Source organism: Electrophorus electricus, chromosome 11 (assembly GCF_013358815.1).
Source record: "Electrophorus electricus isolate fEleEle1 chromosome 11, fEleEle1.pri, whole genome shotgun sequence".
NCBI classification, from domain to species: Eukaryota; Metazoa; Chordata; class Actinopteri; order Gymnotiformes; family Gymnotidae; genus Electrophorus; species Electrophorus electricus.
This window is the reverse complement of record NC_049545.1, coordinates 3971640-3985872: the sequence shown is the minus strand read 5'-3', so window position 1 is coordinate 3985872 and position 14233 is coordinate 3971640. Positions and strand designations below refer to the sequence as shown.

General features: G+C 45.1%; 1 protein-coding gene across 10 annotated transcripts in view; it reads left to right on the top strand.

Annotated features, from left to right (window-relative positions):
• The window catches only part of LOC113579899 (kinase non-catalytic C-lobe domain-containing protein 1), a 28069-nt gene extending 14749 nt beyond the window's left edge, over positions 1-13320 (top strand). For 3 of the 10 annotated variants that reach the window (XM_027014115.2, XM_035531393.1, XM_035531390.1), the window contains exons 14-32: positions 118-319; positions 570-1225; positions 1682-1814; positions 3243-3547; positions 4110-4450; positions 4679-4711; positions 5341-5434; positions 5560-5657; positions 6552-6748; positions 6906-7016; positions 7103-7250; positions 7365-7547; positions 7967-8161; positions 8473-8555; positions 9601-9754; positions 10096-10218; positions 10591-10650; positions 10796-10950; positions 11865-13320. In XM_027014115.2, coding sequence (XP_026869916.2) covers positions 118-319; positions 570-1225; positions 1682-1814; positions 3243-3547; positions 4110-4450; positions 4679-4711; positions 5341-5434; positions 5560-5657; positions 6552-6748; positions 6906-7016; positions 7103-7250; positions 7365-7547; positions 7967-8161; positions 8473-8555; positions 9601-9754; positions 10096-10218; positions 10591-10650; positions 10796-10950; positions 11865-12096 — 3503 coding nt within the window. In that variant the 3' untranslated portion in view covers positions 12097-13320. The remainder of the gene's footprint in view (positions 1-117; positions 320-569; positions 1226-1681; positions 1815-3242; positions 3548-4109; positions 4451-4678; positions 4712-5340; positions 5435-5559; positions 5658-6551; positions 6749-6905; positions 7017-7102; positions 7251-7364; positions 7548-7966; positions 8162-8472; positions 8556-9600; positions 9755-10095; positions 10219-10590; positions 10651-10795; positions 10951-11864) is intronic. The other 7 variants (XM_027014118.2, XM_027014116.2, XM_027014119.2 and 4 more) reach the window with 6 other exon arrangements.
• The last annotated feature ends 913 nt before the right edge of the window (positions 13321-14233 follow it).

Below are 14233 nucleotides of genomic sequence, written 5' to 3'. Positions count from 1 at the left end.
TTGGCACCAATATCTGTTTTTCCATTTTGGTTTGATGCCAGTCTTTGAATTTTATCAGGATTTCACATTTGTCACAATTTTCTCGAATTTTATCAGCATTCTTTTGATCATTTATAGCTGCGTTTGCAGGTTTTGTCCCCTTGGCCGCTGATATCAGGTTGGCGCCTGTAGCTGGCCCTGTTCCCCGAGGCAGCCCGACCCCGCAGATGAACAGGCTGCCTAAGGCCTTCACCTCCTCGGCCACACACTTTACTCCCATAGTGCTGGCTCAGGAACGGCCAAGACAGGAGGAGCTCCCCCTCGCTGATCCCACTACAAGGTGCTTGGCTAAGTGATATCTAGTAGGGCCAAATTAGCTAATGTCATTAGCTAATGTAGTTCTTAATATCTTTTGATGCCTTAATATATGCAAGCCTAATTAATAACATACTCACGTATATAACAAGAGTATATTATAAATATTCTATAAATCTGTACTCTAAGAACCATTGATGTATATATGGTCTGTTTTTTGAGACCTAAGAATATTGTTGTATAATTCCTGTCCTGTTCTGTCCTCTGTGTTGAAGTATCCCAGGTGTAGATATACTCAGCAATACGGACCTGGTTCTGAAAGCAGCACAACACAAAGAGGACTGGAATCAGAGAGAGAGAGACATGGGGAAAATAGACAGAGTTCTCCACATTGAAGACTTTCCCCCACTGTCTGGTTCCAGGGCTCACCTTGCCTCTCCACCTTACCCCAAACCGCAAGCAGCCAGTCAGGAGGTCAGCAGTAACCACACGTCAAGCTGCTCCAACTTTTCCTGCGCTGCTGGCGTTTACAACAACTTCCTACTGCAGCAAGACCCCCAAACAGGATGCCTGACCCTATTTCCTGTTCAGATAGCCATCTCTCAGCCAATCACTGGCCCAGACCTTAGCTTGTCACGCAGTGCAGGACTAGAGGTGGACTCGGCAAACTGGAATGAGGAGTGTGATGAGTCTTGCGTTACCCAGAACGGGGCGTATGAAAACCACGGCACATCCTCTTATCACAAAAAGAGAAAAATTAACATGACAATTAGAGCTCAGCAGGGTGCCGCCGAGCCTGCGCGGCACACCCTCGATCCAAGAGACACCACAGGCTGCAGAGCCGCCATTCTGGAGCAGGTCGTCATGCTGGTCAGAGAGGAGTTCGCCTTTGACGGATATTTGGAGAACGGAGTGGAGGAGCTAGCCATGGGTAAGTTATGTGATGTCCAGCATGGCCTCCACTTACAAAGACGTACATGCAATTTAACTTGGTAACAGAAGAAAACTTTTTTTTTTTAATGCCAAAAGGATATTAAGGTTTAGCCTCCTCTTCTTTTTATCGGTTTTAACGGAAAAATAGTTCCAACCCTAATTTTTCCCTAAGCGTTCTTTGCTGTTGTTCAGTATACTCTGGTTGTGTGTCTAGTTAATCAAATTATAGCCACTTAATTCATTAATGACTTTAATTAAGTTAGAAACACCCCATCACCAAATAGGCCCTAAGGTCGTAAATTGAAGCTAGTGCAAATGTTCTCATTTTGCTTTTGGAAACCTCTTTATTGGATTTTGGGGGATTGAAAGGCAAAAGGGAAAGAGAAGGTGCAGAAAAATCACCTTTGTGACCCGTTCTGAGTGGGTGAGTAATTCTCATTCTCCCTGCTTGTAGGAGAGTACATCCTTTCTTTGAGGAGTCTGCACTTCGAGACCTTCAGCAGAGCAGTAGTGGAGAAGTTCAGTGTCCTGCACTGGGACTCAGACCTGCTGGGACTGCTGCACTGTCTGATCAACTCCTTGCCTCCGTGAGTGCCTCTGAAGCTTGTGGCTCTGTGCCAAGCTGTAAGAAATCCCTACAGTGCAAAATCTGTTCTCATATTACCTTTGCCATTAGCCCTTTTGGGTGTTTATCTCTTAAGGGTAACACTGGATGGAAGATTACAATTTTGCTACAAGGCCATAAACACTTGGACCAAGTGGATGGCCCAAGTGTTGAAACTGTAGAGCAATGTGGCATGTCTAGAAAACCAGCCTATAATGGAGCAGGGCAAAGCAAGTCAGCATCGTCACGCTTGGTTTAGTTCAGAAGGGTACTCAGAGCAGCCTAAAATGGTCATCAGCCATACGCTTTGAATTTGAATTTGCCTCCAGTGAGACCTTCACAATACACACTTAAGAATCCAAGTCCCTTGCTGCTGCCCTCCACTCAACATCAGCATTCATGCAAGAAGCGTTTAAAAAAAAGAAAAACTCGTTCAGCCATTTGCCAGGCTGACCGGTCCCTATGGAAACCGCTTGGCATGAAGGGTCCGGGCGTTAGGGCTCTCGCGGGGACCCTCATGTGCCATCCAGCAGGGGGCGGGGCGGCGGGGGGGGGGGGGGGGGGGGTTGGTGGTTAAGGCCCCCCCTGCAGGAGCCAGATGTGGGCACAGGGGAAGTTGGCAGCACACGTTCCGTACCACTCCTCCGACACCTCTTGCTGGCAAGTGGCTCACAGGGGGTGCAGCCGGAGGGGTCACATGAGTGAGAAAGCCAGGCGAGGAGGCTGTGTGGCTGTGGAGGTCAGACTCATACAAAAAGCCCTTTCTCCTGGCTGAGTCACATGGCCTCAGGCTCTTCTCTGTTCAGATGATGCATTGATGGGGAGAGAGGCTCACAACTCTGGACGCTAGCTGCTTCTCAGTGCAGCTGCAGGCTGATTCACAGGCTCTGCCAAGCATTTAAGAGGCACACGGGGAGAGCTCATAGGACTTGCTCTTTATCTGACTGGTATGTGGTGGTGTCATTGGATGTGTTATTTTCACTAGGTTTTGCTGTGTTTTGAATATACTGTATTTCAGAAGCGGGTTATTTTATTCTTTTTATGACCTGAAAACTCTGACTCTTAGTCTCTTATTTGTATGATGTATATAATAGCAACACGTAAAATTTACACAAAGTTTGGGATTTTCAGTCACTGATCAAATTGCTTATGTTTTCCCATTAAGTTCACTGTCAGATTGAATTCACTTCTTTGTTGTTAAAAGTAGCAGAGCTCTGATTCTCAGGACTGACTGAGCTGTGTTGTGTTCTTGGCATGATGTCAGCACTGCGAGGGCAGCTGTTTTCACTGTTATCTTACTGTGCTTGTTTCACCACTGTTTATTTCTTTCTTGTTGTCCCTGTCTGTTGTCTGTCCATCTCTCTCTCTCTCTCTCTCTCTCTCTCTCCCTAAAACACACGCACACACACAGAGCATTTGGTGAACAGCCTCCATCAAAGCCTAAAGAAAGGGCATGGACATCACTCACGGATGCCAGGGGGCATGAGGGAGAAGGAGGGCAGAGCGACGCAAACGTGTGCCATGCTCCTCCTTCAGGTCCTCCAGTGGAGAGAGTGCTGACAGCAACTCCAGGATTAAGCCAGGGAGAGACGGAGGGTATCCGAGGTCACAGAGTGACTGAGGAAGGAGGAGGAGGCGAGACAGTAGTTGAGACCAGCAGCACGTGGGAAGGGACCCACCAAGGATCGTACGGGAAATGCCATCATGACAGCACAGGTAGGACAGACCCGTCGTGAAAACTCACATGACGGTCAAGGCTGGAGTAGAACAAAGTTTTGCATCTCCATTCCACAGCTCTTTTTATATATTTGCATCAGTTTAATTTGCATTGATTGTAGAATAAAATGCAGGGAGGTCGTGTTGAATGGACTTGTAAAGTGTGAAGTGTATTCAGCACTGCCAAACACAGCGAGGTCGTGATGCTTCTGATTTACTCAGAGTTGCCAGGGAACCAAATACTTAGGAAAGTGAACTTTTTCTTCTGCTGCTGAGACCCCCCCCCACACACACACACACTCTTTCTCACTCTTTCCTTTTCTTTCTTGCCCCTCTCCCTCTTGCTGTTTCCTCCTCTTCTGTCTCATGTATCTTCCTAGTAGATATGCACCAACTGGGTTTCTCCCTTCCGTGCTTACTACAGACAAAACATAGCCCTCTCATCACACACGAGCACGCCGCTGCACACACTCCTAAACACTTTAAAACACCAGCACACAGTTGTACAGATGACCAGTTCCCTTCAGCATGTTTATCCAGCCCTCCCCCACCCATGTTTCAGACATGAGTGAAGCCAGACCAAAGATGAAGAGCGGCGAGACCCCAGCAGGGGGAGCCGGTGAGCACGCGTGCGGGGCTGAGGCTGTGTGCCAGAGCTATGATCTGGAGGAGAGCAGAGAGAGTCAGCTCACCCATGACTGCTCAGACGCAGAAATGGATGACTCCTGCTCTCTCGTCTCCGAGAGGCCTCTGTCCTTCTTCTCGGGCTGCCTGGGAGCCCTCGTCAGCCCTGCGTGGGCCCTGGCTCTGTACGGGCACGGCTGCTTCACCCAAGACGTGGTGGAGTACGCACGCAAACTAGGCGCCCGCAGTGACTCACCAAGCCTGGAGGGGAAGGCACAGGTAGCACATCCTCAGATGTTCAGCACATCTGCTGCCCTCTTCACACTCATTCCTGCATATTTATGTTTTGTATAGCTAAGTGTTTTTAAATATTTTTTTCTTTTTTATAGAAATGTCATGTTGCTTTTGAACATAAAGTGAATATAAAGCGTTATAATGAAATTCTTCTTTCCTGAGTGTGTCCTAATCTTTATTTTTAATATTTGCTTATGCTAACTGTACTAAAAGGAGCCACCTTTCTTAGACCCAGTATTTTACCAGGTATGTTTAATATAATAAGACAATAGAAACCTTAATTAGCTCCAGTAAACTCGATTGGTTCTTTTAATCATTTGTTTATTAATGTTGTTAGACACACACTAACCAATATTTGCAAACAGAGGGACAGAATTTACCGGGCTGGTTTAGTGCAACTGCTTTGACGATTATGGAGGTAGAAATGGCTGATCGCTCAGACAGTAGGAACTCAACAGGTTGACGGGGGCTAACTGGACTCTGCACACACGCCTCCTACTTCAAAGCACTAGCCATCAACCCTTGTTACCATAGTGAGAGAGTCATTGACACCTGAGTGCAATGGAATTCAACTCATGAACACTGAATTAGTACTTTTAACCAAGACACATATGTGTATATACATACCAGATGCATGTTGTCTTCAGTGCCTCTTCTTAAGTCTAATAAAGACCTGACACTGGCCTAAAATGCCTGTTTGGGGTATTTGGTTTTTGTTTGTTTTGGTTTATTTTAATGTGATTTTTATTTCAGGGTCATTCTGGGTCTGGGGCTTTGGTTAAGGTGATTTGTGAAGACACTGTTTTTATGCTGACCTAAGCATGTGGTCTGCTCAGCCATATCCAGTGAGCTGTTACCTTTGATGCCTTCTTCAGGAAGCCGAGCAACAGCTGCTGATCGAGAGCAGGAATCTAAAGAAGACCAGAAATTTCTACCACAAGCTAATTCACCAGGAAAAAAAAAATAAAGGTCTGCTTTTCAGGAAGCTAACGTCTGATCAAACTTCCAGGCAAAAAAAAAACGCTGAATTCTGTTGTTTATGTAGCTGTTTCTTTGAGTTTTCTTAAGTCTGGAGCTTGTCTGTGCTTCTGCAGGTTCTGAAGCAAAGGCAAAATTGCACAAACTGAAGGAGCAGTTTGAGGAGCTGAGAACAAAAGTAGCGTTCCTTAAATCTGTAAGGAAATATCTCCAGGTATGTGCGGCTTTTGCGACTCCTCCATCAGAAGTCGAGGCTAACAGCTAGGCCGTTAGTGGTTAAGACAGCTTGCTGTTTCTGTTAGATATGTTGGGCGTTTGGTCTTAAATTGATTTCAACTGCACAACTCCTCTGGTGCATAGAGGATACCCCGACGTCAAATGAACTGTATGGCTTTGGTACATATAGATTATTTAGCCACCGACCTGTAACTCTACAAATGGAGCCTGAATGCAATAGCGCACGTGTGGCCTTTGTTGCTGAGCTCTGACTGTGGAAGCAGAGGCAATAGTACGACGGAGCTCGCCAGCTCCTACGGCAGGATAAACCTCTCTAACCCCTGCTCTGACCTTTACAACTCGAATATAAAAATATAAGTAATACTTTATTTATAAACTACTATTAGCACTATTGTACAGTTAAACACTGTTACAATTACTTTAAAATGTTCTAATGGTAGAAAACTCAAATTTCTCATCTCCTAAAATTTAGGTGATCTTGAAAAAGTAACTAAATGATCATTATAACATTGACAGTGTAGATTACCTACTAGATTACAGCTGGTGTTTAAATATCCTCGATTTCCAAGTGACAGTATAACAGGATTTAACCTACTTAGCCTAACTAGGTTTGGCCTATTTAGTCTGTCTTTCTGTGCAGCTCAGTCCTAGTTTTAGTGAATCAAATAAACTGAGAAGTCATGTTCCTGCTGTGGGGAAAGCATTTTAGAAAGTTTAGTAACTTATGCACTTGTCTACTCTAATGTTTAGCAATCTTCATGGTATGCTTAACATATTTGTTTATGAAAGTGTATGGGTGATAAGTGGGCGGTCTACTATGGGCAGTCTAGTCCTGCTCAGACACTAAGAATGCCTCTTATTTGTATGCCAGGTGCTGTCTGTGGATCAGTGGGGATTGGCCCTCTCTCTTCTGCCTTCTCTGGCGGCTTCTGAGACTTCTGCTGTAGACCTCCGGCCCAGCGAAGATCCAGCCATCCTAAGCCTGGTGTGTGAGCAACACAGAAGGACTGACTGCTGCCCCCTAGTGGCTGGAACAGCAAAGGGCTTTATGTCTTATCTTTACGCCAGGTCAAAAACAATATAATTTTACAGTTATGATGTTCTGATGATTTCAATGTTTCATTTGTTAATTCATTAATTTGTTTCTTCATCTGTAACAATATAATGAAATGCTCTATACCTATGACTACCTACACCTAACTCTCTTGTTCTGTTTCTTGTGCAGAAATGCTCTTTTGGATGGATACATCCAGCAGTTCCTCTACACATATCGCTACTTCTCTAGCCGTGAGGAATTCCTTCAGTTTTTAATGGACAAATTTAAAGGCTCAGTAGGGTAAGCACTATGCAGTGCCCACAACTCTGCAAATACTGAATGTCTTGTTATGGCAATTCAAAGAATGCATTTTCACAACTTCTCAGAGGAAGCGATGACCCCTCTACAGACAGTGCCAAGGTGTACCATCGTACTTTAGACCTGTTAGAGTGTTGGATAGGAGATTGTCAGTTGGTGGACTTCCCGTCCAAGTCCCGCCTCCATCAAAGTCTTAACAACTTTCTCACATCTGAGGTGAGATCGCACGATGCCAGACCCCATAATTCCGCCGGTGACCCGACCTAGCCTAAAGTAAAGAGAAAGTTATTCTCTCTTTGAACCAGAGTTACGTGTTCATTTTATACCTAGGTGGCTCCTGTAGACAGTCGAGGAGAGACTCTACTTTCAATGCTTCGAAACACTTCCCAGAAGAGGTGGGACAGTAGGGTAATATGTCTCTCTGGATGTCCAATCAGCAGCTGGGAGGATGATGACGTCCAATCCATTTGTTCCTTATGCAGGAAGGCCTCTGTTGAAGAAGCTGCCAGGAAGGTCAGCATGATGGATTTGGCCTCGTTACCAACAAATGAAACAATTTGCCTTTGAATTCAGTATAATGTTGTTTGATAGAGATGCTATTGATGGAAACAGAAGCAAGTGCCATTAGAATTCATCTCTGCTCCTTACAATTTCTTACAATCTGCTCATTTCTTGGTGTGAACTGTGCTGATTTTAATTATGATGTGAATGAATGGCTGCGCGCGCGCACACACACACACGTGCACACACACACACACACGTGCACGAGAGGCAGCCATTTTATACCTAAGTGGCTCCTGTAGACAGTCGAGGAGAGAATCTACTTTCAATGCTACTTTCAACGTGGGTGCGTGTGTGTGCGCGCGTGTGTGTGTGCGTGTTTGTGCATCCTGCTGCTTGCGTGTGTGTGTGGGTGCGTTCACTCCATAAAGAGTTTCCCATGGCGTGTGGGACGCGTGCTGGAGCCTCAGCCGGGCCAGCCTAAGGAGAAAGTGTACTCCATTGCTGCAGCGCTCCCTCGGCCCTGCTACAGCGGCCTGGGGGTGCACACCGAGGAGAGGCTAGCCTTCAGCCAGACGGAGCACAGCCCGCTGAACACCACCCAGCAGCTGACTTTGCTCCAGCAGGTAGACCCACCCCTGTGCGGTCCTGCCCTCTCGGTTCCTGCGGTCTATCAGTTCTGCTCCCTCGTCGTTCTCCTGCCCTGTTCTTTATCCTTCTAGAAACGTTTCCCATGCATACCCTTTCTCTGTTTTATTTGTTGTTGGGGATGCACTGGGTTTACACTTGTGCTGTAATTGCCTAAGTTGGTCTCTAGAGGGAGACAAAACACCTCCCTTCTTCGCCAAATCGGGTCTCCCATGTTAAATAAGTGTGTTTTGGCTAAGCAGTGTCTGCACTCTGCTCTCCCTAGCGGCTAATTTTATCTCCCTCTTAGGAAATCTTTCAAAGTTGTCATCCTGTCCATTTTCTGAACTCAAGGGCACAGGGAGTTCGAGAGAAGGCAGTGAACATCTCCAAGTGAGTATCCGCATTTTGTAGTCCACACAGTATAGTGTTAGAGTGAAACCATGCCCTTTGTAATATTTCATAGCAAACTGTGCAATTTGTTTGGTGGGCATTAGTGTTCTTTAGCATTGATCATGAACCACACAAAGGCTGGGGAGAATGGGTTTAAATCAGCATAAACCATCTAAACTTTTACAGGCCTTAACATGGGTGTTGTCACCCTTCATTAATCTTCATTGTGAAAGAAGACAACCAGTTGGTCACAAAAAGAGACATGCTGTCCTACATTTATGTTTCTGCCCAGTTACATCCAGCTGATTTGCGTCTTCCTTCAGGGGCTCTCAGTCTTGCGTTATCTCTGTTCCAGTGCCGTGAAGGTCAGGCAGACCATACCAGGGTGAACTCCTTAACAAAGGCTGGAACAAAGGCCCTCTTATACACACAGCCAGAACAAGAACTTTTCATAATGCTCAGCACAGATAAATTATGAACACAGATAAAGTGTAATACATGAGTAAAATAATATATGAATGAAAACACCAGTACCACATGTGCCTTGTTAAAAACGTTTTTAAACATCAGTATGTTAGTGTCTAGAGTGCAGTTGTATCATTCCGTTTCTGTTTATTGCTGGCGACTCTTCTATTAGCTGCCTGCAGAGTTCAGAGCATGTATTACAGGTTCCTGCCATCCCAGCTATACTTAAGAATAAGAGAGCATATCGTCATCCCTGTCACCACAAAAAAAAAATGTCACTTCCATCACTTTGTCATTTTGAAATTTGATTGTGTATCTTCAACAGAAGTTAAAAAAAAAAAAAATCTATTTAAAGGATCAATAAGTCATTTTTTTCACATTCTTTTCACATTCTGAAACAACCATTATACTGACACCTAGTGGCCTGGGTATATCAGAGAAAATATGAAATACATTTTATCCATGGCTGACTCCATGTGTGGGAACCACTCTATGGAGCATAAACTGGTCATTGTCATTTGATCACTTTTGACTTCCTACTGTATGTGTCATTAACTGTCCCAATCTGTGTGTTGGCCAGGTGTTCGTTGTCTGATTCCCTGCCACTAGAGGGCAGTAGTCTGTTTGTGGGTGTAGACTCAGGGCAAGATGGACCTCTGCAGTACATGATCCAATATGCAGAAAGTGTAACTAACTGGGTCTCGGCTGAGATTGTCGTCGCAGACACTGTGAAGGTCATTTTTCGAATATCCTTTCAACATGCATTCTTGATTTGTTGCTTTAAATCAAAATGATAAAATAATAACGATCAATAAACAAGTAGTTAGTACTTCCATTTTTATTTTGGGTCGATACAAAAAGAATTTCAGAATTTTACATGGGTGCACATAGTCCTGATATATAAATGTTAATTTTATATGTGAGTTTTTTTACTGGCTTTGACAAAAATATGGAGTTTTTTTGTTTGTTTTTTCTTTTACGTATGAGTGCAGCTTAGCCCTGTAGTCTGTCTCTCCTGACAAATGGATGTTAATTTACTTTCCAGCTGTACATGCTGTGCTTTGTCCTCCTTTAGGCTCAGGCATCTTTGCTTGCCAAGTTTCTCTCTATTGCTAAGCACTGTTATGAGACACGGAACTTTGCTACAGCCATGCAGATTCTTGAGGGCCTTGAGAACGTGATTGTCAGACAGCTACAGGTAAGACTGCTCCCAAGCAACAGGCTCTTTTGTTCTGAAAAGGGGAACATCTCAGTCTAGACTTTGCCCCAATTCAAATAGGCTGCATACAATATGAACCTGCTTTTGAAGCTGACTTTAACGTTTCCTTTTAAATGTCAGATCGTAAAGTGAGTTAACACATCACTACTGAGCGGCATTACTGAAAGACTGCACCGCAATATATAGAGTGATATTTTTATTCTGTTCTGCGAGAAAGATTTGCATAGTCAGTGGCCCAGCTTGTCCATTTTACCCATCCTTTCTCAGCACTGAGTGGGGTTATTGCTTATGCTATTAGTTACTTATAGGGGACAGTTTATAAACGACAGTCTTTGATTCTTGCACTTGCAGGCTTGGAAACAGCTGTCCACCAAGACGTTGGAGGTTCTTGAGGAGCTCAGGGCAGTACAGGTAAGAGACAGAGAGATCTGAACACAATGCAACAACCTAATTACTTACACTCTATAATCCTAAGAGCACAGTTACCTGCCACGTGGTTGGAACTCTCTGGGGTAGTAGATCTCCAGGGCGAGGCTGGCATGTACGATCCTTGCAGGTGTTTCTGAAGAGTGACAGTCTGTGTCTGATGGAGGGTGAGAGAAGAGAGCAGCCCACACTCCCAGATGCACACACCCTGGCTATGCACGTTCAGCAGCTGGAGATAGGTGCTTTCACTCTGGCCAGCGGCGCATACAAGTGGACCAAGCTACGGTGGGTCTCAGTGAAGTCATTCCGCGGCCGAGTTTGACAGAGACGCGGTGAAAGAACTTCTGGAACGCAGTTAGCAAACGCGCTACGCATCTGTCAGACGTGTGCTCGTTAGCTGAGCGTGTTGCAGGAGCACATCAGTGCCACCTTCCTTTGTGTGGGTAGCACGCTGGTATGTCTGGGTGACTGCATCGGCAGTGAAAAGTACAGCTCCCAAGTTTCAGCAGTCATCATTGTAGCAGACACAGACAGCCCAAACTATTCTCAGTATTGCATCTCATAAGGCAGACATCATCATGCCCATGCTGGCAGACATCTGCAGAGGTCAGGGGTCACGGAGAGTCAGAGTCAGCGGTAATGACACAGCTGGTGGATGCACGCGCTGTTGTGTCCAATCGGGTTCCCGTGTTGTGGGTGCGTGCATGTTTGTGTGTGTGTGTGTGCGTGCGTGTCTGCGGCCAGATGGTGTATCAGTAGCATCAGCGTGCTTGGGGCTATGGGTTTATGCCAGGTGCCCGAGGGATTGGGTGATGTTGGCAGATGCCAGGGTCAGTGTAGGCATGTTGAGCGGCGGACACACAGCTAGTTGTTGTACACTACGAGCTGTCTCCCTGAATCAGGACACACACACTCACATGCTCAATGAAAGGGAAGTTGAGCTGAAGTGTTGCAAGTCCTGCTGTATTAGCATTCACTGATGGTCGTTTCTTTAGAAAACTAAGTTTTGCCCTTTGTTTTATTCACATCTGCTTAACACTGCTACATTCTTCCTCTGTGTTCTGTTTTTACTCCTTTCTCTTACCAACACTTTCCCTCTGTCCACATGCATTCTCTTTCTTTCTGGCTCTTCTCTCTCTCTCTCTCTCTCTCTCTCTCGTGCCTTGCCCCCACTTCTCTCCATCTCTCCCACTCTGCAGGAGTATAGCCCGTGTGGTAAGTCAGGTGCACGCCTTCCAGGAGCATGTGTACATGTACCCCCCTGACCTGGAGCTGCAGGCGTACCTTCAGGCTCGCCTAGTCCGCCTGGGTACCTGCGACGTGACCGCCCTTGCCGCCGACAACCACGCCAACTTCCTGCAGCCCGCTACGGAGCGGCACGCGCGACGCATCCAGGACACCCTGCGCAGGGTGAAGGCCTCCTTCCAGTGAGTCCACGCGGATCAGCCAGAGGCAACTCAGTGGCCAGAATCTGGGGCAGGTGTGAGGACAATTACATGCATTTTGTATCAAGGATGTTGGACAATGGTTTGCTGTAACTGGACACTGGGGAAAATGTGTTTTTCTTCCCCCAGTGCATGCTGTCAGTGGAGGGAAGCATGAGTGGGTTCTGGGTGTTGGAGATCTATGACTCTGCTTGCTTCAGTAGGAAGTCACTCTTCTCCCATCTCATATAATTCCTCACTGTATGCTGGGAGTCTTGTGTTATTGTCATGGCATATCTGGAATCTGCTGTGCTCCTACCTTTTTCTTTTTTCTTTTTTTTTTTGTCTGATTTTTCCTTCTTTTCTTCAAGAGAACAATGTGCATTTCAAGACTTCCCATCTCTGGTGCGTTTTCCATTTTCTAAGCAAGCAACTGAAATGTTATCTTACATTTTAACATTTCCCCGTTCATGTAGTGAAAAGAGTTCGTAAACCACCGTGACATGAATTCAGCGATCTGTAAACAATCATGGCTTAACTGCATAAAAGTCAAACTTGAAACTTGAGTATTGCTACACATGCCGCATACATGGTAACAAGGTAGGCTGTACTCCGTTGTAACACCACACGGGGTCTATTTAATGTAGGCAACTCTAAATTATTCAAAAATGTTATAATACATTCTTCTCAATTAGTAAAGCAGGGCAGGGTTGTTTGTCTTGTTTTGTGTGAACAGTTACGTATTTATTTTTTCTTTGGTAAGGTCTTTATGTTCGTTTGTTTTTTTGGCCGTGGGGGGGGGGGGGGTTGCTCCCAAATTGTCACGCTGAGGCGAGGAAATACACGCCGAGGGAGGCGACTTCCCGGGCGACCTCTTGCGAGGCCAGATTTTCAGATGGAATCAGGAGCTTCAAAGCGCCTGAGATAAAAAAAAACTTAATTGGAAAGTGACGCGCTCGGACCTTTCTAGCTACAGATCACTGATAAAGGAAACATTCAGCATGTAGTTATCACCACTGTTGTGTCTTAACGAACCATATTATCCATCGGCGAACAGACCCAATCGGGGATTACAACACTTTAAGAGACACATATAGAAGATAGGATTGGTCTTTCTTGTCAAACTGCGAGTGCTTTTCGTATCGTCATTTATCACGAATATAATTCTCTTAAATATGTGTAATTTAAAACAATATTGAAAATAAACTTGCCACACGAATATCGTGCTTGGTTTTTGTGTGCTCTGTGTGCATGTTATTGTGATCGGTCATTAAATACACAAGGTTTTTCTTGAAATAATACTGCTGCATGAGCTGCACAACAGGTTTTACAGTTTAATTTAAGTGTTTGTCGCTGCAAGGATCGTTTGCATTGAGAAGTCCATTGTTCGGGTATCACGCTTATTCTGGCTGGAATGTGCGTGTGAAGTGTCCATCAATCAAAGTTAACCGCACTGCTACTGTAATCCCTTTGATCTGAGAAGTGTACGGGGCCAAACGCTGAGTCCCGCGGCAGTGGCGCCGGCGCCGCTCCGGGTGTCCGAAACGTGTCGCTACAAAACCATTTGAACTGGATCGTTATTGCCGTTGTGTCATGCACAAAAGGAAGCTGCGTACAGGAAAGCAAGAAACTACCAAAAAGCAGCCATGCATAAACGTGTTCCGCGTTTAGCTAGCACAGATATAAAGGTAACAATCCAGTTTTTGTCATTTCTAACGGAAAAAAAATGCGACGGCCGTGTCTGTACGGTATACAGTTAAGGAAATCTATGTAAAAGTTACGTAAGATGAATAATATGACTTAATATTATTAATATAACGATAACCCTTTATTTCATGAGGTTAAAATCATTATGCAAAGTAAAATGTTACACTTTTTTTTTCTTTTGTAAGCACGACTAGCTTTTATCATACTAGGCCTACTTATCACTGCTATCAACTGTAGATAACACCACCGAGCAGGCAATGTTTGATATAAGACAAAGAGTTTGCCACAGTCGTTGGTGTCCTGACACGGTTTTGTTTAAATAATAAGCAGACTGCTCCATGTCCCAGAGATGTTCTCACAGACTCGGTGGCGCCAGGCTTTCACACAATGACAGGATATGTAAAGCCTTCAATAACGACCTATTAGCCCTAATGATT